Source organism: Glossina fuscipes, unplaced genomic scaffold (assembly GCF_014805625.2).
Source record: "Glossina fuscipes isolate IAEA_lab_2018 unplaced genomic scaffold, Yale_Gfus_2 0, whole genome shotgun sequence".
Classification (NCBI taxonomy): Eukaryota; Metazoa; Arthropoda; class Insecta; order Diptera; family Glossinidae; genus Glossina; species Glossina fuscipes.
In genome coordinates this window covers 5,492,078-5,514,748 of record NW_023998414.1, presented here as the reverse complement: position 1 = coordinate 5,514,748, position 22,671 = coordinate 5,492,078, and the positions used below count along the sequence as shown (strand labels likewise).

The 22,671-nt window shown below is 33.0% G+C and overlaps 5 protein-coding genes across 6 annotated transcripts; 3 read left to right on the top strand and 2 right to left on the bottom strand.

The window, feature by feature from the left end:
• Nucleotides 1–51: 51 nt before the first annotated feature.
• Nucleotides 52–12,502, bottom strand: LOC119644770. The gene is made up of 12 exons (XM_038044496.1): nucleotides 12,111–12,502; nucleotides 11,826–12,044; nucleotides 11,709–11,768; nucleotides 10,404–10,793; nucleotides 10,319–10,339; nucleotides 6,866–7,806; nucleotides 3,924–4,383; nucleotides 3,612–3,848; nucleotides 3,135–3,197; nucleotides 2,662–3,045; nucleotides 2,569–2,589; nucleotides 52–999 (listed from the first exon to the last, which is right to left on the bottom strand). The coding sequence occupies exons 1-12, from the start codon at nucleotides 12,471–12,473 to the stop codon at nucleotides 52–54; spliced, it is 4,107 nt and encodes a 1,368-aa protein (XP_037900424.1). The 5' UTR covers nucleotides 12,474–12,502.
• A 1,052-nt stretch (nucleotides 12,503–13,554) lies between these two features.
• Nucleotides 13,555–15,400, top strand: LOC119645236 (growth hormone-inducible transmembrane protein). Of its 2 annotated transcripts, none has more exons than XM_038045323.1 (7): nucleotides 13,555–13,705; nucleotides 13,803–14,067; nucleotides 14,128–14,239; nucleotides 14,362–14,503; nucleotides 14,568–14,904; nucleotides 14,967–15,099; nucleotides 15,165–15,400. In XM_038045323.1, the coding sequence occupies exons 2-7, from the start codon at nucleotides 13,839–13,841 to the stop codon at nucleotides 15,253–15,255; spliced, it is 1,044 nt and encodes a 347-aa protein (XP_037901251.1). In that variant the 5' UTR covers nucleotides 13,555–13,705; nucleotides 13,803–13,838; the 3' UTR covers nucleotides 15,256–15,400. The 2 variants fall into 2 exon arrangements, with proteins under 2 accessions (XP_037901251.1, XP_037901260.1); XM_038045332.1 differs by having other exon boundaries at nucleotides 13,592–13,614.
• Nucleotides 15,401–15,794: 394 nt separating this feature from the next.
• Nucleotides 15,795–16,725, bottom strand: LOC119645246. The gene is made up of 2 exons (XM_038045345.1): nucleotides 16,623–16,725; nucleotides 15,795–16,532 (listed from the first exon to the last, which is right to left on the bottom strand). Exons 1-2 carry the CDS (start codon nucleotides 16,713–16,715, stop codon nucleotides 16,299–16,301), a joined length of 327 nt encoding a protein of 108 aa, XP_037901273.1. The 5' UTR covers nucleotides 16,716–16,725; the 3' UTR covers nucleotides 15,795–16,298.
• Nucleotides 16,726–16,835: 110 nt separating this feature from the next.
• LOC119645228 lies at nucleotides 16,836–18,137 on the top strand. The gene has a single exon (XM_038045293.1). The coding sequence runs from the start codon at nucleotides 16,932–16,934 to the stop codon at nucleotides 18,099–18,101; it is 1,170 nt and encodes a 389-aa protein (XP_037901221.1). The 5' UTR covers nucleotides 16,836–16,931; the 3' UTR covers nucleotides 18,102–18,137.
• Nucleotides 18,138–19,212: 1,075 nt separating this feature from the next.
• On the top strand, nucleotides 19,213–21,483 carry LOC119645219 (lanC-like protein 3 homolog). The gene is made up of 2 exons (XM_038045265.1): nucleotides 19,213–19,332; nucleotides 19,480–21,483. Exon 2 carries the CDS (start codon nucleotides 19,512–19,514, stop codon nucleotides 20,769–20,771), a length of 1,260 nt encoding a protein of 419 aa, XP_037901193.1. The 5' UTR covers nucleotides 19,213–19,332; nucleotides 19,480–19,511; the 3' UTR covers nucleotides 20,772–21,483.
• Nucleotides 21,484–22,671: the final 1,188 nt, after the last annotated feature.

Below are 22,671 nucleotides of genomic sequence, written 5' to 3'. Positions count from 1 at the left end.
ATAAAAATATTAAAAAGAAAAAATGATTTGTTTTCTTATTTTAAAAATCTTTTATTCCATTTGCAAACAATGATATTGATCGAGTACATTGCCGGCAATTGGTCGTCGTATATGATATTTTTTATGCGCTCTTAATCCGGCATCTTGAGCAAATTTTTTCCCGCATATATCACAGGTATAACGTTTAGCCTCGTGTATACGTCTATGATGGTTCAAGTATTTACGTGTTGTGAAACCTTTACCGCAAACTGGACAAATTACATCGCGTACGTTCAGATGAGCCTTTACGTGATCGTTAAGACGCGTCATATGATTAAAACCCCGCTTGCAGATATGACAAAAGTATTTAAAGCGTTCCTCATGCCGTCTTATATGATTATCATAGCCAATGGCAGTGCGAAACGCTTCGCCGCATTTTGAACACAAATACGGCATTGCGCCCGTATGCGAGCGCATATGCAGATCTAATTCCGCTGAAAATGGATAGCCTTTGTCACAGATATTGCAGCGATATTTGAAAACCTTTAGATGTCGTTTCGCATGAACGGTAAAATTATTGACTTTCTTAAAGCCCAGCCCACATTCGGGACATTTGAATGGCATGCTGTTGTCGTGCTGCGATTTATGTATTTGAAAATCATTATAAGTGTCGATTAAAATTTGACAATTTGAACATCGGAACGGGCCTTGATTACTTGCCAGAAAATCGCATTTGTTAAAATACTCGCAATATGCCTGAAATTCTTTTTCATCCGCTTCAGCTTCCAATTTGCGGCGTTTATCTTTTGCATATGCTTTATGTATGTGATTAAGTTGCCTTTCTAAACGAAACGTACTCAAATCGAGACCCATTATCTGTTTGACTTCTTTTTGCAGAAATTCTAAAGTTTCTTGCCGCTTCTCCTTTATAGTAAACGCCAAGTGGTTAACATCCCATAGAGTATTGTAGTTTTTATAAATGTCCGTCAATTGACTTAACAGAGATTCACTGAGTGCTTTCTATAAAATACCAAAACATAAATAGAAAGGTTAAATTCGCCTTATGACGAATATTCACTATCTAAGATAAGAGGATGACTTATCTCAGATTACGCTAAATTATTAAATGAAAAACAAATTTTTTTTGTCAAAGAGTTAGCAACGCTCGGACGGAAACGTCAGAGACGCCAAAAAGTATACATTCGTGCTCAGCAGGGAATTCTGAATCGATTTAAGCATGTCCGTCTGTCCGCCCGTGTAATGTCTATCGGAAACATCCTCCTAGCCGCAAAAATGCTATGCGCTTCAAATTTGGCGGAAACATTGGAAATTCTTGTCGGCCGGAGGACACGCTTACAGTACCGTCTACCTAATGTAAGGTCATCTCTTTCTTTCAAAAGGGATTAAAAATTGGTTTTTGCTCATTTCTCGTAAACTACAGAAAATCAATCTACAAAAATTTGAACTTATATTCCTTAGATGACGCTGTAGTACCTGTACAAAAATTGACTACTCCTACCCGATATTATGGTGTATGAAAATTTAATTTTTTTTCATTACTTTTATAACGCGCAGAAGCAAGTTTCAAAAACGCCGCAAAGTATACGAATTTTTAGGCCAGTTTCAAATTCGAAATGAACTTAAGCTTGTCCATCTGTCCGTCTGTCTAACTATGTAGTATCTATAGTATATATTCTTCCGTTCGCAAAAATGAAGAGATCGTCTACAAATTTGGAAAAAACTTTGAAATGAGCCAAAACTCCCACAAGCCTATGCGACAAAAACTATGAACACCTTTGCTTTCCATGTTTTTCATTCGTTACTCACAAGCTATAGCACATACACCACATAAATTCCCACTTTTATTTTGAAGAAAACGAAAAAAAAAAAAACAGCCACGCCCACCCAATATTATAGAATATGAAAAGTTACTTGTTTTTCTTTATTTTTTTAAAGTCTTTTTTAGGATAACGGTGATGGATATAAAAGATTGGGGCACGAGCGGATAGAATTTTCTTACTTGTTTTTATTAAAATTCACATTCGACCATATCACGTGTACATTGCGTCAATTTATAATCGTAATTCTAGTCACATGTTAATAAGACAAAAAAATAGTTTTAGAAATGAAGAGAATAGCGCACGTTTTCGTAATAACGTAGTGCTTACAAATGTGCTGTTGATTTCTTTTTTAGATGACGTAGCCTCAAGATTAATAATAAAAGTATAGTTTTGGCATATCAATTTAGTTTTCCTTGCGGATTTATCCATTCAAGAATTACATAGGAATACACGTATCGCATACATATTTTATCCCATCTCGACTAGCAACTCAATGGTCGCGGGTTCAAGTGAGGTAGAGTTTTTAATAAAGCCGAAAGCATTAGATGCTAGTGCTTTAAGACTTTAGTCTTAGAATTTATTCTCTTGCTAAATTTATAATAATAATAATAATAATAATATCCCACTTTATAAGATGTCGGAAATACACATCTGGGTACAATATAGGGAATGGCGTAACTAATGCATCCACAGTTTTTATTAATAATAAATGCAATAACTTTATACGCGTGTAGATTATCTTACTTACCACTCTATAAGAGTTAATTTTCTGAAAAATTTAAAAGAATATTTTTTGAATTTATCAGAAGTAAGTTATAATAAAAAGCAAAAGAAAACTTACACTTCTATTCTTTAACTTATATTCAATGATAGGCTTTAAAAATTCCATTTTATCATAATACCACAAGCAGGAAGTTTCCTCTTGCTCTAGCAGACAATCCATACGCTTTTCAATTTCCTCTGCATAATCACGACGCAGTACGTTTATTTGCCTCCTTACCGTCTCCAGTTTTAATTTAGCTTTAAATTTTTCATTCAAATCGTCGGTAATATTTTGTAGAGTATCTCTTTTTAATTGTATATCATTGTATTTGGAGTGCCTTGAGTTCCACAAGAATTCGTGAGGCTTAAATAAATCTATCAGAACTGAGATAACGCGGGGATCATCTTCTTTAGGTGATTTACGCTTACGGGGCTTTTTTAATGCGATACATTCGTCCTCGCTCTTGTAAGCAAGCAATATATTAAATGTTAGAATCATTTCTTTTAAAAAAACAAAATAAATATATATATATATATGTATATAAAATTTACCTCAAAGTCAGTTTCTCTGATGTTATCGCCATCGCTAGAGTGAATGCTGTTCTCATTATTAAGCTAATTAAATAGAAACAATTAAAAAGACTATAATGTGGTACGGCCCACCATTAAATACTCTAAACCACCCTACAGTTATTCCCGTAACGACTTTTCAAAGAACGACTAGACAGAAGAAGTCGAAAAAGTGGTCCGATCCGATTTATTTTCAATAGCATTCGTCCTTGGTTTAAAACACGCCCCTGCACCAAATTTCACCAATACATCTCAAAAATTTACGGCCTCGATTGAACACAAGAAAACAAGACGGACAGACAAGCTCAATACCACTTTCTGAATCGATCGGTGTCATAGAAGGTGAGTCTATCTCAAGTCTTTCTGACATACATCAGTACAAATTTATACTACAAGTGGTGTAAAAGTATACAAAAAAAAATTCAAGTTATCATCTTTCATAAAAACTGATTCATTTACCTGTTCATTATATACATCATTGCAATTATCATCAGAATAATATGCCGGCTGTGTGATATTATTTTCATAAATATTATTCTTCGTCTCTTCTACAAAATCTTTTTTACTTTTACATTTTGATTTCGTAAAAGATTTTTGTGATTTTTCCAATTCTCTCTTAATAGCTGTGATAGGATCTTCGCCAAAGTGATTGTTAAACGTATCTAATGGATCCGCTGATATCAACCTTAATTCTTTCTAATAAAATAAATTTTTATTATTAAATCGAAAGATCATGTACTTGAGGTTCAATGAAAAAAAAAAAACTAATACTTTTTTTGTATGCCTTGTGACTCGGTGTTCATTGACATTTTCGGTTTTAACATCCTCCTCCAAGCAATTCTCTAACTTCACCTCCGGTATAAATATGCTAATACCATCTGAATTATCTATATTCGCATCATCATCATTATCATCATCATTATCATATTTATGGTTAGCTCTTATATTATTCACATCCGCTTTATTCTTGTTATTGTCCTTATTATCGTCACCAATTATAAGATGATTCTTATTCAACTCATTAGCATCCCTATGTGCTTCCAATTGTTTATCATGCTCTTGCTCCAAATGTAAAGTGAATTTTTTCATTTGTAAACAAACTGTATCGCAAAAAAAACAATTAAACTCAAAAACTTTTTTTGTATTTTTTTTTATTGTTATCATTATATCGCCACATTTACGCCTAACAATATTTGCTTCAGATTCGTCTAATAAAGGCGGCATCCTTTTTCTTTATTTATTTATTTATTTATATATTTTTTGTTTCACACTATCTTTAATGTATTTTTTATCAAAAATATGCACCAAGCGGCGGCAGTTAATAGTTGTTATGTTAACTCTTTCCCATTCAAACAACAATCTGGGTTACCTCTCAATGTCAACACAAGATATGTATAAGCAATCTAGCAATTTGCGATGGGATTAAAGGATTAACGCGTCCCAATCCTCACATTCAATTTGTGCTCTTTAAAAATTGGAAAAATATTACAAATTTATACTAAAAGTAAAGAAAATGAAAAATTTGTAATTTAAATGTCTCCCGCAGCCATGACAATAAAATCGAAGCCCCATTGTGTCAGCTCCCAAACTCCTTAGGGCAGAAAGCAAGAATCCATTCTATAGATTGAATTGATTCAACCTGGCAACGATAAAGTGGTGACTGCGCTGACAACAGAAACATTGCATTAAGTTTAGCACTAAGCGAAGAAATACTTCTAAGGGGGCTGACAGAACGAGGCGTTATTCCTATTTCGGATTGACATTCAAATATTGCAGAACTTTTAAAAAACTTTATGATTCCAATCATATGGTTTTGCATGCGTAGATGCAAATAAAGCAAAAACAAACAACGCATAAAAAGAAATAAAGGTATTTTAAAATTAAAATATATTCATTGAATGGTTTTTTGGAGAGTAATAAGTGGTAGCTTCCAAATTATGGATTAATTAATGCGCAAAGATATATCTAATATATACATCTACATATATCCGATGAATCGTTTTCAATATTTATTTTTAAACTGACTTTCTTATTATTATTTTTTTAAATTATTTTTCTTTTTCTTTTTTAAAAACATATGTGTTGCTTACATTTGCGTAGCACGACGGTCCATTGTATTTACAACTTGGGAGTTTTTAATCCGAAAACGAAAATTATGTCAGCCGCTTAATGCCGTTAATCCTTCTATAATATAACATAATCGGGAACATAACATTTTTTTTTTTAAATTTTGAAATAATTTATTTTTCACATTTTTAATAAATTTCAAACCTGTATTAAGCCAGTTTGCTACAGTAAGCAAGTAAGCTTTTATATGATTTGACTGCATGTCATAGATAAATATATTGTATATTTATAAATATTTGCAAATTATGAGCAAATCTTGGTGTAAATTTAAACGGAAAAACCAAACTCGGAAATTTTTGAGGATTGAAAATACCAGTTCCAACGTATTTGTGGCCGGCGCAAATTTGTTGAGATTTAAAATGAACTTAGCAGGATTAGTTAAGAACACATTTAAGAACTAACGGAACGTTTTGATCAGACTCGAACAAGTTTCGATCCTATATATTCCGTTTTATTTTATTCACTGCAGAGTAAATATGCATGTTCTCGTGATCAGCGTAAAACATTTAAACAGTTTAAACTTGTTGATCTGTTGTTCGAATACTGTGAAATATTATGCATACATGTGCTCTTTATTGATTGCCACAGACGTTATATGAAGAATTTGCAATAATATATATCTTCCAATTTGTTGTATATAGTTATCTAAGAATCAATTAAAATTTCGGTGAAGAAATAAACTAATTCGCCCATCCACAACATAGAGAAAACACGCACTTTATAAAAGAGATCGATAGGATAATATAAGGCCTCAGCTATGGCCCAATTGATTATTCATACAACATTTTCGTTTTCATAATCGTGGAGAATCAGAGATCTGCAATAGATTTTCATAAGTAGAACGGAATTTAAATATTTAAGTCACAAAAAACCTCGCGAGAGATTTATTGATTATTTGAGTGCCTTTTTCTCTAAGATGATTGATATAGCCTGCACCACTTGTGGTACAAGAGTATGTTAAGTTTGTGCAGATGCATGTAACACCCAGAAGGGCTTCCGATAGACCCCAACCACTTTCTGAATCGATTTAATCATGTCTGCTCGTCTGTCCAACTTGTTTTCTTGCGTTCAATCTATTTGGTATACGGCTGTGTTTTGGCGCAAGAGCGAACATTACTGAAAATGATTCGGATCGTACCATGTTTTCAACCACTTTCCAAAAAGCGGATCTTTTATCTTTTTAAAAATTCATTTATATGCACAGCTGTATTAAGCAAAGTGGCGGGAAGTGCACCGCGACTCACTAGACCGTGTTTTGACTTGTTTAGAGTATATTATTATTATTATTATAAATTTAGCCAGAGAATAAATTCTAAGACTAAAGTCTTAAAGCACTAGCATCTAGGGCTATCGGCTTTTATTAAAAAACTCTACCGCACTTGAGGTTTGAACCCACGACTATTGAGTTGCTAGTCGAGACTCTTGCCTACTCGGCCACTCAGGCGGATATAGAGTATATTAAAATAATTTATTTCACGCAAATATTTCATACCATTTACATACATCCATACATACATACGCACACATATATTTTAAAATAAAAATGCAATTTTTTTTTTCTTAGAAATTACGTATGTTGTCGCTACGCTACCAACGTATTGCTTACAATAAAGGAATGTCTTTTATGGCTTTTTTTATGAGCCCTTAAGCCGGCATCCTGAGCGAACTTTTTCCCGCAGATGTCGCAAGTATACCGTTTAGCCTCGTGTATGCGTTTATGATGATTCATATATTTAAATGTAGCGAAACCTTTGCCACAAATCGGGCAGATAACGTCGCGTACGTTCAGATGCGTCTTAACGTGATCCTTAAGTTGTGACATAAGATTAATGCCCTTCTTGCAGATATGGCAAAAATATCTAAAACGTTTCTCATGACGTCGTATGTGATTATCATAGGCCATGGCTGTACGAAAAGCTTCGCCGCACTTGGAACACAAATATGGCATAGCTCCTGTATGATAACGCATATGCAGATCTAATTCACCGGCAAGTGGATAACCTTTATCGCAGATATTGCAACGATACTTAAATGCGTTTAAATGACGTCTAACGTGCAACTTATAGTTATTGGTTTTCTTAAATCCTAAACCGCATTCGGGGCATTTAAATGGCGTACTGTCATCATGCTGTGATTTATGTATTTGAAAATCATTATATGTCTCAATAATTGCTTGGCAAATCGAACAACGAAACGGTCCTTGACTATTCGCAAGAAAATCGCATTTATTAAAATATTCACAGGTAGGTTTGAATTGTTTTTGCGTTTGTGTTGGCGTTTGCGTTTCACATTCCAATTGACGACGTTTATCCTTACTATAGGCTTTATGAATGTAAGTGAGTTGCTTTTCTAATCGAAAGATGCTCAAATCAAGATTCATTTTTTCTTTCACCTCTTTCTGCAGACTTTCCAACGTTTCGAGACGTTTCTCTTTTATAATAAATGCCATATGATTTCCATCCCATAAGGCGTTGAAATTCTTATAAATATCAGTCAGTTGACTTAACACCGATTCGCTGAGTGCTTTCTATTGAAGATGCAGTGTTAATGAAAAGTAAAAAAAAAAAGAAACAAAACATAAAACCGGATATAGTTAACAGCGATATTAATTTATATTTATATTAGTTGTTTAACTCAATTTTGAGGTTATGAATTCTTCTGTTTTAATTTTATGAAAATCTTTCATCAATTTTTTCTCGGCCGAGATTGATTGCGTTTTTAAACTATACTTGAATTATTTACAAACGGTTTGCAATGCATTTATGCAACGCCAGGCAAAATTCGAATTCTAAATAAACCCAATAATATCTTTGGTAAATTGCTTATTGCTATCATAAATCTTTGATCTTTGAGAAATGGCTGTGAAAGAAAATGAAATTAAAACAATTATTTTTTAAAAACAATTGAGAAAATATCTGAAATTAATTAATCTCAATAAGCAAATTATTGAATAAATAATCTCTTTAACCATTTGTACTCCAACGATTACACTCACTTGCCAGCGCTATTTTTTGCATCAACTCCAACTATGAGTGCCACTCATTAACTTAATTTACATGAGCGGTTTACTAAATTATATCAAGTGCGTGCGAGGCGTTGACCGATCTGACCAAATTGGCCGTCAACATATTGTTTTTTTAAGGAAATCTCGGAAACCGTTATACAAGTTATTTTTCTAAAGATCAGAGATATGCGTCATTATATTATCCTTCATATTATCTAACTACCACAAATGTCATAAATAGACAAATTCAATAAAGGGCTTTTCCTTAAGTGTATAATAGGTCTACAGATCAAACTTAAAATTACGAATTATGCATACTGAGTTACATTTACAGTTAAGCGACAGGAATTGGAAAAAAAACGCTCTTGAGTGATTGCAAAAGTTCTTAGCCGCAATTCAAATGCTTAAAAACATCCATTAAGCCAAATGTATGTGAATTTGATTGTTAACTTTTTTCGTATGCACACTGAGGCTTTCTGGCGGCTTTACGCCAATTGCATGCTTAAATCGCATTAATCGTTGCCGGTGAAGAGTGAAGCTAATTTTCCAACCAAGTTGAAGCAAGCCATGAGGCGCCATTGCCCTCCAATCTCAATCTGGGCTTTGCTCTCATTTACAAATGCAGCCTCTTCATTTTGGCTCAGAATTTTTTCGCCCAAGTAATCAATCTTCTAATACCCGTTATTAACGCGTTCGAAAATAGTTGGATGAAAGGAAAAGTAGTGAAATAATAATACTTATGGGGCTATGAAGCATACGTGTAAATACTAGAAAAAAATTCAAAAAATATCTTTAATGTTGAGAGCTTTTCAGCATCTACTGCAGCTGATGCAATTTAATGATGAACTTAAAATATATATGTATATATATATATATATATAAATACATGTCTATATGTAGCGATATCTGGGATGATTTTCAAACAAAATATAGGCAGTGTTTGTTAATAAGTAATGTTTAAATTAATTTTAATTTTAAAGATAAATTGTAAAAAATTTTAATAGAATGGAGTATGATTTGCTGGAGCCACGCTACATGTTTCGAGAAAAACACGTCTATATTTTGAAACATATTATAGACATGCTATATATACACTCTTTTTATTATAATCAATTTTTTTATTAATTTTCACAATTAGTTTGCATGTCCATTCTTATCTCATTTTCTCGAAGCACAAGAAAATGTGTAATTCTATAGTTGGATTCGTAATGAGCTCCAAAGTCTTCATTGCATGTACACTTTTAGTTTCTTGGTTGAAGCATGGACACTTTTCGAATATCTCTCAGCCTAGTACAGAAGTGGGAAACTTTTTTCATCAATATGCCATTCTATACTTTCAAATCATGGCGATGGCTAAAACAAGGTCCACTACTATTGGAAATGTGATATTCTGCATCAATTTTCATTCCTTTTAAATCGTTCATTCTATGCGCTAATGTAAAAACGAAAGCACTTTAACACATTTCATATTTGACAGCTGCATAGTTGAGGAGGTAGTGAAGACAGATGCAGTCACTTTGTTGCATTTCTATGTACAAATTTCCTAGCGATGTCTGTAACCAGATTAGGAAAACCAGAAAACAGCAAAGCATTTGCTTTTCCAAGTGTTTGAGAAGAACTTCGACACTTATGGAGGAAAACATTTTTTTCGACGTCTTCTAAAACATTCAAAACGTTCACGACGCTAAGCTAACAAAAAAAAAAAAGAAAAATTTGTTTTAACTGTTGCTATGGCTACCCCTTCAAAGTGATGCGGTTGAATGTGTTCTTCATTTTTTTTTTAAATGTTAAAGATCATATACTGATCGAAGGACAAATGTTTTCTCAGAATATTCTGTCAACATGATCTTCTGAAGAGGTTAATGTAAATGTAAAATCGAATAACGGCATATGCAGATACCATTTTAATTTTTTAATTGTCTAAACACTTATACCAGAACATTCATTATAATAATTCATGCTTTCCTACTCCATTTGAAAGCATTTCTTTCTTTCTATCGCTTCGACTGCTATAACACTTTTCTAGTTTACTTACCACTTTAAATGAATTGAGTTTCTGAAATAAACAAAAGATGATGTTAATAATAACTTCCAACGATTAAATTAGATTTAAAACTTACACTTCTATTCTTTATCTTATATTCAATGGTGGGTTTTAAAAATTCCATTTTATCGTAATACCATAGATTAGAAGCTTCTTCTCTTTGCAGCATTCGATCCATTCGTTTTTCAACTTCAAGTGTATAATCGCGTCGTAACATATTAATTTTCTTCCTAATAATTTCCATTTTTAAATGAGTTTTAAATTTTGCATTTAACTCGTCGGTGATATTTTGTAAAATATCCCTTCGTAATGGTATATTACGGGATTCTGAATGTTGTGAATTCCACAAAAATTCATGCGGTTCAAACAAATCGATGAGCATAGATATAATGCACGGATCATCCATGTTTTCTTTTGAGAGTTTACGTTTTCGTGATCGTTTCGTGACACAAATATCTTCTTCAGGCTTAAAAAATACGAAAATATACATTGTTTTTTATTTATACATAAAATCAAAATATAGAGACATATAATAATAATATTGGAAAAATTAATATATATATATATATATATATATATATATATATATATATATACATAAGTAATTTTAGTTATCACTCTAGAGATTAGCAAATGTAAACTAGAAATCAATCTGCTAATGTAGCAGCTCAAATTGAAGGTAAAAATTATGTAAAGTTCCTTTTTAAAATGGACATGGTTGAAAATCTTATTGCAATCAAAGGATTCATAAAAACATAGTTCAAAAATATAGAACTTGATATAAAAAAAAAAAATTTAGAAGAATTTTCTACCTCTAAGTGATCTTAATGGGACGATTAGGCCGTTACAATAAGTGGAATTACTCTAAAACTTATGAACATCGCAATTGAATGAATGTTTAATGTTGTCATGGTTAAAACTTTCACAAATAAACCGTGAAGAATAGGTTTTAACCGTCGTTTTGCAATGACAGTTACGATTTGGACTGACCGTTCAAAAAAAAAAAAAAAAAATTACATGGAGAGAAAGATTTGTAGCATTTGTAAATGAAAGTTTTGAATTGTTTTCCGAATATTAAGCAAAGAATTTTCCGAATATTTATATTAAAACGAAAGGTGGGCAAAATGGTTGCCCAACCTGCTGGCTGATAAGCGAAAGAAGACTATAATTTGATAATGCTTAACCGCAATTGACTAATGTAATTTGAAGGAAGAAAATAAGTTTAGCCTCTGCACGTGCGCTTGTCGCTCATCCCATATTAAATAATGTTAAATAGTAAAATCGTTTTGTTTCGATGCAATGAATAGTGAAGAAGAGATTTGCAAAATTTCCCGGAAGATAAATTAATTCTTTCACTTACTTTTAGAAAAATAGAAATTACCTCATAATCACTGCATTTGGGATTTTCAACATCACTGGGATTATCGCTATCACCGTCAAACTGTTTGAAAAGAAACTTTAAAGCATTACTATATTTCATTATAAATTGTTTGCTAACCTGATTGTCGTCCATATTTTCGATTGAATATTTTAATGGATTAATCTCATTTGTTTTCTCGCCATCTTCCGCAAAATATTTCATATTTTTCAATTTTGATTTTATAATAGTTTTTTGTATATTTTCTACTTCTTTCTTAGCGGCAAAAGTGGCATCTTTACATGAAATCTCATTATGGTATGTATCTAAAGGATCTGCTGAGGCAAATGAAGACTCTTTCTAAAAGCATAACCAGTACGTGTTTTGGCAAAGCAAAAATTCTGTTTGTAATAATTTTCGCAATACCTTTACCGTTTGTCTAGTGATCCGAGTCTCTTCAATAATTTCTGTTTTAATTTCCTCATCCAAACAATCTTCCATTTTAATTTCCGGTATATATATACTATTAATGCTATCTTCTTTAGTAACTAAATCTTCACTTATATCCTTTCCACCATTTTTGCTCTTATCAACCGTTGTATCAACCGTTGATTTATTAATTAATTTCAATTGCTTATCATGCTCCTTGTCCAAATGCGAAGTGAACTTTTTCATTTGTAAGAAAGCAGTATCACAAAATGAACAGTTGTATGTAAAAACTTTCTTAGAATTTTTTCGTACTGTTATCATTATATCGCCGCATTTGCGATTAATAATTAATTGAGGCATTTTATTTAAATTTAATTCGTTTTAATCTAAACGAACAAGTAAAAATTCTCAATTTTAATGAATTATTAACGTTTCTTTTTGTTTTTTGTTTTTTTTTTTTTGTTTTTAATTCTATGCACATATGTATACACAACGGCGCTTAACAGATGTTCAATAATAACGTAAAAAGCTAACAAAAAAGATCTCTACATAAATTCAGTATAATTTCCGTTCCATATTTTACGATATAAATAAATATTATTTTAATTGACCAAATAAAACAAATCATCATCAAATGATGATAATTAACATTCAACTCTTATATAGTTATTGTAACTAATAATAATACATTGTAGATAACGGATAGGAAACTAGAAAGAAGAGAAAAACTATATTAAACTTGGATCGGATGTTGTAATAGATCCACAATGAACTAACGTTAAAATTTGAAAATTTATTATAATTTTTTTTTTTTTTTTTAAAGTTTGAAGTTTCAATATTTCAAACAGACATATGAACATATAGTGATCTCAAAATGTGCGAAGATATTATGAAAAGTATTTTTAATCTATGTACGACTTAGAAAAGCGATTTTTTCTTATTTGCAGGATTTTAGCAAAGTGTTGAAGAAATGTGGACATTTTGGAAAACGCATATAATAATCGTTTACGTAGATAAAACTTTTTAGATCATAACCACATTTTTAAAAGGCCAACCAATTCGCTTGTAAATGATCTTAAAAACGATTGCACAGCAACAATCAACTCTGGTTTTGTCCGCTTAGATTGTCGTTCGCAGTCGTTGATTTTACAACTAATAGAGAAAACAAGACTGGTTTTCTGTTGAAAAATATAAAATATATATTAAACAAATTCGAATTTAGCCAATTTTACTTATATTTATTTATATTTGGTAATTTTCTACAAACCAGATGAAAATATAATAATATTTTTATCAAAAAATCAAACAAATCTTCTTATCAAATTTATAAATAAACACAATTTTCGTCGTATCTTCGTTTTTTGATATCAAAATTACCAAAATATGATTTATTAAATTACCCTCGTATTTTCGGCCATTTCTTAAAAACTAAATAATACCGTAAAATACAGTTCTGTATATTTTCTGCACTTCTACGGCACACTCATATTGATTACAAAAGGTCACTAGAATCTTCCGAAAGTTAAAATTCCTGTAGTATTTAATTTCCTTAAATATTCAAATTTTGGAGAAAAAAAAAATATAAGAAAAAAGTAAAGAAAAAATCTTTCAAGTTTGACATTTTTTTTTTCATATACATAATTTTAAAGGATAATAAGTAATTTATTTATTGAATTTTGATTGCTATAGCTAGACGAATTTCACGAATTTCATCACAATTACAAAATGCTACTGCGACTTGCTGTTACACTCCCAACCCGCTTGGCAAGTGGTAGTACCGGTATAAACTTGAAACAAGCTTTATTAACTGCTCGTCTAGTAAAACCACAGAATAAAGATGCGCTGGTACGTAATTATGTGCGTGGACCTCGCGATCCCCCACCAACTATACGATCTGAAACAAAAACCGGGCAAAGTTTGAAGGAAAAACTTATGGGGCCACCATCGGAGAGTGGTAGTTATTCAATGTGTTGGTATTAAAATGTTGTTTCTTTTAATTCTTCTTTTTGTTTAGCTTATTCAATGGGTAAAGGTGCAGCCGCCGGAGCAGCAGGTATTGGTTTAGGCGCTCTATGTTATTATGGTTTGGGTCTTAGCCATCAAGCTAGCATACAAGATAATGCATTGTAAGTAACAAAGAAACGAGTTCTTGGAAACAAAGCAACAACATGAAACGATGTCGTTTTAGCGAATTATCACAATTTGTTTAATATGGTCTTAAACTTCCATTTCTGCTTTCATATCCCAGACTTTGGCCTAAATACGTTAGGGATCGTTTACATACCACCTACGGCTACTTTGGTGCATCGTGCGTTTTAACAGCCTTATCTGCTGCAGCAGTATTCCGTACTCCCCGTCTTTTAGAGTTAACCACACGTAACGGATGGTTGGTAAGTTTATTTTACTCAATTTATCTTCGCATTTTCTTTGTGTTCATACATATGCTGTGTTTAGTCGACATTGGCAACATTCGCTTTAGTTATTGGCACCGGTGCCGCAACCCAATCAATACCCTACAAAGAAGGAATTGGTGCAAAACAGCTCGCTTGGGCTGTACATTGTTCCGTTCTAGGGGCTGTTATTGCTCCCTTGTGTTTTCTGGGCGGTCCTTTGTTGACACGAGCCGCTTTATATACGGGTGGCGTAGTTGGTAGCTTGTCGGCTATTGCAGTATGCGCACCTAGTGATAAATTTTTATATATGGGTGGCCCTTTGGCAATCGGCTTAGGTGTAGTGATGGCTAGTTCATTGGCTGGTATATGGTTGCCACCTACTACCGCCTTAGGAGCGGGTAAGTAAAAAAAGTAACAATAATACTTAGTTTATTAATAAATTGGTTCTTATTTTTTATAGGCTTGGCTTCAATGTCTCTATACGGAGGCCTTCTTCTATTCAGTGGTTTTCTATTATACGACACGCAACGTATTGTACGTATAGCAGAAGTTTATCCAGAATACAGCCTTATACCTTTCGATCCGGTCAATGCGTAAGTGCACCGAAATTTAGCATCATCATGCAATCATTACTAAACAAGCCTACGTTTATTTATAGGAGTATTTCTATTTATATGGATGTGTTGAATATCTTCATTCGTATAGCAATGATTTTGGGCGGTGCTGGTGGTAATACTCGCCGCAAATAAATTAAATTTATTTCGAATGGAGAGCAATTGAGAAAAGACAAAGAAATTGAAGTGTTATATCAGTACCTAGATTATTATTCACTAGTATGAAAAATTTTTGGGATTTAAATAAAAAATTCAATATTTGAGACTCGCGATACAAAAATGTTTGTTTAATTGAAAATTGTTGTAGTCATTAACATTCAGTAGAATAATTAGTAATATGGTTGTAGTTTATATGAGAATTTATATTTATAAATAAGTAAAATATGCTTATAATCCGCTCAAAGAATTAAGAAGATTTACCACCTTTCAGGATTAACGGCAAAAATCTATCTATTTATTAAATTTCATTACGACAATGAAGGAATTCATTGCTTTAGTTATTGCTTTTGATTTCGAAATATTTAACAAAATTGATAAATTTCAAAAGCAACGACTAGAGCATTTATCATTAAACACAATCGTTGCAGACTGTTCTTTAGCATATCAAAACTGAATAAAGCTGTAACCAATACTTGCACATACTTCATTCGATGAGGCATGATGGCACAAAGAGAGCTGCAATTCAATTAACTCTCAATGCATATGTACGTCTGTCGTTTTAAGAATAATGTGTCCATATTCTTCATAATAGTCGCTATATGTTTCTTTACATATATCTATAAATTTTCCATATCTTCCATATGTGTAATCTTGTAACATAATTCAGCTAATTTTTATACCAAATAATGAAAGAAATGTAGACCATATTTTTTTCCAATAATCGATGAGCGCACCTACCTTTCTAGAACGTTGACCAAAAATTCATTGAAGCCATCATCATTCTTCAATTGTTCGCAGGGTCCATGAAAGAAATACAGGAAGGTCGCTTCTTTATGCACACGTCCTCATGCAAGCACATATATATATAGGTGTGTTCAAAAAAAAATGAGAATCTTTTTTTCTAGGAAAATGTTTACCCATCAATATCTATTTTGCCCCCTTCAAAATAATCTCTCTGGGATATAATACACTTGTGGGAGCGCTTTTTCCAATCCTCGAAGCACTTCTGATATGCGCTCTTACGGTATGGCCCTGAGGTCTTCAGGCGATGCGGTCTTTAGCTGCTTAATCGTCACAAAACTCCGTCCATTCACGGGTCTTTGAAGTTTTGGGAACAGGAAAACGTCGCAGGGGCCCAAGTCCAGTGAATACGACGACTCACGTTGTTCTTTTTGGCCAAAAATATAGGACCGTTTGTTTCCGTTAAAATATTTTCTCAAGGCGTAGTAGGTATGGTAGATACTGGAGCATCCCTGCAAAAAAATTTCATCAAGAAAACAAGTGTCCTTGGAGGAATTTAGGCTAACTCTGAAGCGAGCCAAGCAGGGAGCATAAGCACTAACATAACTTTTGAGGGCCAAACTAAGCCTACTACCTATATTTGATAATTTCGTGTTTGTAGAAAGACTTGTTACATGCACACTTTTTCCTATCATATAGTAACATTTCCTAACTTTTTTTCAAAATATTTTCAAAGACATATAATACTAAATTAACAGCTCTGTATAAAAAAGTCTTAAGTACAATATAGTAACAGCTGTGTAGATGAAAATTGAAAAATCATTAAGAAAATCGCATTTGAGATTTAACAGACGACAGACTAACAAAAAAACCATATTAAAATTTTTGATTTGTAACGAAAAGTAAAAAGTATGTATTCCTCTTTGTATGCTGGCATACATCTGCCCAATAAGCCCAACGAATTTATAACTTTGCAAAAAGTAGACATGGAAAAGTCCGTCTCGCACCTCAAGGACATAATAGCTGAAAAAACTAAAAGCGAAGTGCATAAATTGGAACTGATTTATAATGGACTAATCTTAAAAGATGACGCTGTCTTAAGCGCAGTTTTGAAAGCCGAAGCTACAGTGCATTGCTTTCATAAGACCAAGCAATATGTTCCTTATGAGCCTTCACCGGAAACTCTCAGTCCCGAACACATACGTAAAGTTCAGGACCTTTTCAATGTCATAGCTAACATACAAATCAGTCTTAACTGTCGGGTGAATATACTACAAAAAGTTTTAGCTGAATATCCTGAATTTCGAAGAAATTTAGCCGCTTTAAGTTTAATAAGGGATTCAGTGCTGTTTAATGCATTGCATGAACCTAACGTAATATTCTGGGTATCCAAAAATCATCCAATTATAATAGAAGCTGCTCCCTTCATTGTTGCAACGGTGAAAAAAGAATTGGCAAAGAGTTCCAGCAATTCGGAGCAAGCAACCGACTCTACGAACTCTTCGGAGGAAGAAAACTCTGTAAATGAACGCAGTCGTGATGAGTCGTCAACAACGAATCGCAATCAATCTGACAGTGCCCGTTTGCGTATTATTAGTCGTCAGCAATTGCAAGCAGCTTTGGCGGAAATCGGTTTCGGATCTGTTAACTCTTTAACGAATATAGCTCAGCGAAACTCAGAAAATTCAAACGCTGCCACCGAAACTGGTGTTCTTCCTCTCACTAGTTCTGCGAGCGATGAACGTTTATCGACGAGCATGTTGCGCAGTCAATTACAAAGGGCTTTTGATTCTTTTGAACAACGCTCTAGTACTACAAGCACTCAAGACTCAGTTGCCATGGATACATTGGAACAGGACTCTTCCATCAATTTACCAGCAGGTGGGGCTGATAGTAACAATCCTGTGAACGAGGACGATGGCGATATACCGCTCGTTTATCGCACACATCAATACTCCGAACAGTTGCGGACAATGGCTCAAATGGGATTCTTGAATCATGATGAGAACCTCAACTATTTGAATTTAGCCAATGGTAATATAGAGAATGCTATTAACTTATTAATGGCAGCAATGAGTTAGAATAATTACATGAACGCAACAATTATTTATGAATGCTATTATGTGTCAAAGGAATTTTTATAATAAACGAATATTGATCATGTTAAATTATTTGTAAATGATGTATTGAGAACAGTAATTACGGGTAAGTCTCGTAATAAAGCGACCATCTGTCTTTTATAGAAAAAAAATTACGAGTGGCTTTTAATTACGTACAGCGTCTGCGGTGTCATGGTGTTTTGCGCCCAATTATGCAGTTTTCGCATAATGGCAAAATTATTGATTACTCTGATATTTAAGTTTGTACATCTTTCATCTTCATATAGTAATAATAATAATTAGTTAAATTTAATAGTTTTAAATTAATTTAATAATTAATAACAATTTAATATATAATTTAACGATTAATAATATTTAAAAAAAGAAGGGCGACCATTTTTTAACATATCTACTGCAAATTTTGTAACAAAAATTCAAGAGAAAATTCGCAGAAATTCCTTTTTCAAGTGCTTCACAAAATTGTTTGTCTCCCTAGTCAAAACCTAAAGAAATTAAATATTAATTATGTTTTATATATACTAAATTATGGCTTCCAAGTCAACTAGTATTTATGGAATGCCATTTTACACAATGAGCGCAACACTTCAATTTCCAAAATATTTATAGAAAGAGTTTATAGGCACAGAAATTCATTTTCACAAAATTTATGTGATTTCCTGATAACAAAGTCCAGTCATGCTTTTTCATTGAACAACAAACGTGGATGATTCCAGTGTTACAATATCCGCGTATAATTGAAAACTTTTTGCCCTCGAACATAAACAATGTTTCGTACAATAATTGTTTATATATTTTCAAGAATAAAAGAAATTTGAAAGTGCTCAGAATAGAATTAGAAAGTTACCAAAAGGAGTACAGTTGGTCACCTTTTTGGATTTGAATACCTTCCGTCCTATAGAGTTCATAAAGAACAGAAAAGAGCAAACTCTATTATCTGCCGTTCAGGTGCAAATTGCAACTCTGGCAGTAGGTGTAATAGTAAATAGTAATATTGACATTGAAAAAATTTGTTTTTTCAAATCAACAGCAATCGTCGGTCTCTACTGTCATAATAGTTAAAAAGGCGAAGTCGTTTAAAAGGTTTTAAAAAAATTTTTCTGATGCATTAAAAGTATATATTTTACTTTACAGTATTATTGGATTAAACAAAATCGCTATCGTCTATACAGCACAAGTGCCACCAAACCCCCAGGCAAGTTAAACCTAACGTTTTACAATTCTTAGTCGGAGGGGTGTGATAGACCGCACCCCTACGTTTACTACCATAAAAAAAGGAAAGTTAGGATATCGATCGCTTTTTCATTTTTTTTTTTTTTCTTTTTTTTTTTGTTTCTTATAGACACCAATCTACAAATATTGGCCACAGAAGAAATGGAGAAACGTTATTTGTCAAATCCATTTCCGGATTATGTAAATCCCCAGAGTACATCGTATGAATTCGATGAAGAGCATATCAAGAATCTTATTTGTACATATGTAGATGCTATTTTAGAACACTGTAGTCCTGGTTGCGACGATGAGGACATGCGAGGCGACCTATATGTAGGCAATGCTGGCATTGCATATATGTTTTGGAAAATGTCCCGCTCACCACGGACACAAGATTTATATTCGGCTTTGGAGCATGCTCATGGTTTCATACGTAATGCTAAAGCGAATGCGGATCGTTATAAGAAACGTTCAGCTGAACGTTTTTCGTTTTTGTGTGGTAATGCTGGTATATATGCCGTGTCGGCAGCCATATCTCATGACTTAAAATTAATGCAGGAGCTAAGTGACGACTTAATGAATTTCAAGGCGGGTATTACATCTAGTAAGGAATTTTTGCATACAAAATATGGTTGCGATGAGGTGCTGGTAGGTCGTGCTGGCTATTTGGCCGGCTGTTATTGGCTGAATGATGTAATGCCGGAAAAGAAAATTACCGATGATGATTTGATTTCCATTTGTCAAATGGTTATTGCCAGTGGTCGTGAATATGCCAAACAAACAAAAGCCCCTTTGCCTCTAATGTATCAATATCATGGCACAGAATATTTGGGTGCAGCTCATGGTCTTTGTGCTATCTTGCATATGCTTTTAGATAGCCCCTGGTTTAGGACAGACCCTATATCTGCTCCAAGCGCTGAACTGAGGGATATTAAAAAATCTATTGATTTCTTTTTAATGTTGCAAGACGACGAGGGCAACTTCCCAGTTGCTTTGGAGGACTTGAAAAGTGGCCGTGAGAAACGTTTGGTACATTGGTGTCATGGTGCTCCGGGAGCCGTTTATTTATTGGCCAAGGCTTATCTTATTTTTAAGGAGGAAAAGTATTTGCAGGCCCTACGGCGTTCATCAGATTTGGTATGGAATAAGGGTTTCCTACGTAAAGGTCCCGGCATTTGTCATGGTGTGGCCGGTAATGGTTATGTGTTCCTGCTTTTGTATCGTTTAACACATGAGCCGAAATACTTATATCGGGCAGTCAAGTATATGGAACTGCTAACTAACTCGGAATTCAAGCAACGGGCTCGTACTCCGGATCGCCCGCATAGCTTATTCGAAGGTGTAGCAGGTACGGTCTGCTTTCTAATTGACCTGCTTGATCCCGAACAAGCACAATTTCCATTTATGGATGTTTTTCATTAATCAAAGATATTAAAATGTTAAGAAAGGAATCAAAAAGAAAACCCGTAACTGTGTGACACATGAGAACACTCAACACACTCAACACTCTATTCGCACGCATATCAGGGAATCATCTCATAAGGCCGTATTTAATTTAAACAAAACCTAAGAGACGACCTTATTGTAATTTTTTTTGTTCTTATTTTTTGTATTTTATTGATTCATAAATTTTTATCAACTTAAAATTTCAATCATAGACTGATCGGCAATCTTTCGTACCCGAATTGTTTTTATATATACAAATATCTACAAACATTAATGTAAGCATACATATATACCTATATGTGTGTAGATATATATAATTAGCATTAGTTCTAAAATATTGGTACACGGTTTGGTCGATATTTCGATTCATTTTTGCGGTGCTTTAGAAAACATACTCCAAAATAAAAAAAATAAAAAAACAAAAAAAAAATATCTAAAACTGAACTATAATTATGGATTGGATGATGTTATTTAATTCAGTCATAAATTTTAATATTTACACTAGAAGAGAATAAAAAATTCGAATCAAAAAATTCTTATAACAACAAGAGAAAAATATTCAATATTTTTAAAAAAAGAAATCTTCATTGAAAATAATTAATACAATAAACTATTATATTCTCATTATTGCATCACATTTTATAAAATTATTTTTTAGGTTTTAAAAACAGTCGATATGGATAATTCCTTCAAAATTTTCCAAAAAAATCAGAAATCATAAGACTTTCAATTACTCGAACCGATTTTATTTGATCGCGATTAAATATTGCGTTTAAGTGAATATATATAAAAAGTATTTTCTTTTTATGGAGGATGTGTCTTAGGAGGTTACTTCGACATTTTCTTGCATAGAACTTCTAGACAATAAATAGAAGATAAACTCCATAATGTAGTATAAAATCTTAGTCGGATTGCCTTAATTGTTGATTAGAAAAACTTTTAAATCTGCTATTAATTATATAAACCTGACATGTGGTGTGTGTTTATATAAAAGACGATATCACTTACGGCAATTCCGGCCAAGGCAAACAAAGTGGTTTCAGCTTGAAAAATCTGATAATTGCCAAAAGGTTTTGTTGCGTTTTTGGCAGTCATATTTATGTTTGTTAGTCGACATGTTCTTTACTTAATGAGTGACGGGGTCTTACTTGTACCAAATTTTAAAATTGGAAATAAAACAATATATCTATCCTATTTTATATTTCCGTATCAACTTTTGCAACCACAAGATTTTCATAAATTTATGTCGATTAATGAGAGTGGTGTTCGATTCGCACGCGTATTTGTCGACAAGGAGAAGCTTTTATCTGTGCTAAGGAAAACGATCGTTATTCTGTAGGCAGAAGTAATGCGGGATGATTGCATTTACCTTAGCGCGCGAATACCAAAAACCCACAACGGGAAAGGTAGGAAACATAACGAGACTTGGATTGTTTTTTTAATTGTGGGAATTAAATTCATATTCATTACTTTCATTGTCCGCAACTTGGATTTTTTCGTCATCTTCCAAATAAAGATAACTCGAGAATATCGAAATTGTAGTTAGTTGCATATCGTTCGAAGAAGCCAGATATTTCGGACGAATGTTTTTGCAAAACCATAATACACTTGCAACTTTTTATGCTGACCACGGAAAGATGAAGGATATATTCATTTTGTCATAACGTTTGCAACGCGCAGAAAACAGCATCATGGACAAAGTATATATATTTCTGATCACTAGAAAATGACGAATCGATTTAAACATCTCCGTCTGTCCGTCTCTCCGTCTGTGTAATGTCTGTTGCAAACATTCGTCTGGCCTCAAAACTGAAGCTATCGACTTCCAATTTGGTATAAACATTGAAAATTCTTGCGCGCATGTTGGTACTGAAAA

What these genes read in the sequence shown, in the direction of transcription:
- LOC119645246 (XM_038045345.1), bottom strand. Translation starts at nt 16,715, where the DNA reads ATGATAGGAAAAAGTGTGCATGTAACAAGTCTTTCTACAAACACGAAA. An exon ending in GTTTGGCCCTCAAAAGTTAT is followed by an intron (nt 16,533 to 16,622) that starts GTTAGTGCTTAT and finishes ATTTTTTTGCAG; the next exon opens with GGATGCTCCAGTATCTACCA.
- LOC119645236 (XM_038045323.1), top strand. Translation starts at nt 13,839, where the DNA reads ATGCTACTGCGACTTGCTGTTACACTCCCAACCCGCTTGGCAAGTGGT. An exon ending in CCACACGTAACGGATGGTTG is followed by an intron (nt 14,504 to 14,567) that starts GTAAGTTTATTT and finishes TGCTGTGTTTAG; the next exon opens with TCGACATTGGCAACATTCGC. An exon ending in CCTTTCGATCCGGTCAATGC is followed by an intron (nt 15,100 to 15,164) that starts GTAAGTGCACCG and finishes GTTTATTTATAG; the next exon opens with GAGTATTTCTATTTATATGG.
- LOC119645219 (XM_038045265.1), top strand. Translation starts at nt 19,512, where the DNA reads ATGGAGAAACGTTATTTGTCAAATCCATTTCCGGATTATGTAAATCCC.
- LOC119645228 (XM_038045293.1), top strand. Translation starts at nt 16,932, where the DNA reads ATGTATTCCTCTTTGTATGCTGGCATACATCTGCCCAATAAGCCCAAC.
- LOC119644770 (XM_038044496.1), bottom strand. Translation starts at nt 12,473, where the DNA reads ATGCCTCAATTAATTATTAATCGCAAATGCGGCGATATAATGATAACA. An exon ending in TCACTAGACAAACGGTAAAG is followed by an intron (nt 12,045 to 12,110) that starts GTATTGCGAAAA and finishes TTATGCTTTTAG; the next exon opens with AAAGAGTCTTCATTTGCCTC. An exon ending in ATAAGATAAAGAATAGAAGT is followed by an intron (nt 10,340 to 10,403) that starts GTAAGTTTTAAA and finishes TGTTTATTTCAG; the next exon opens with AAACTCAATTCATTTAAAGT.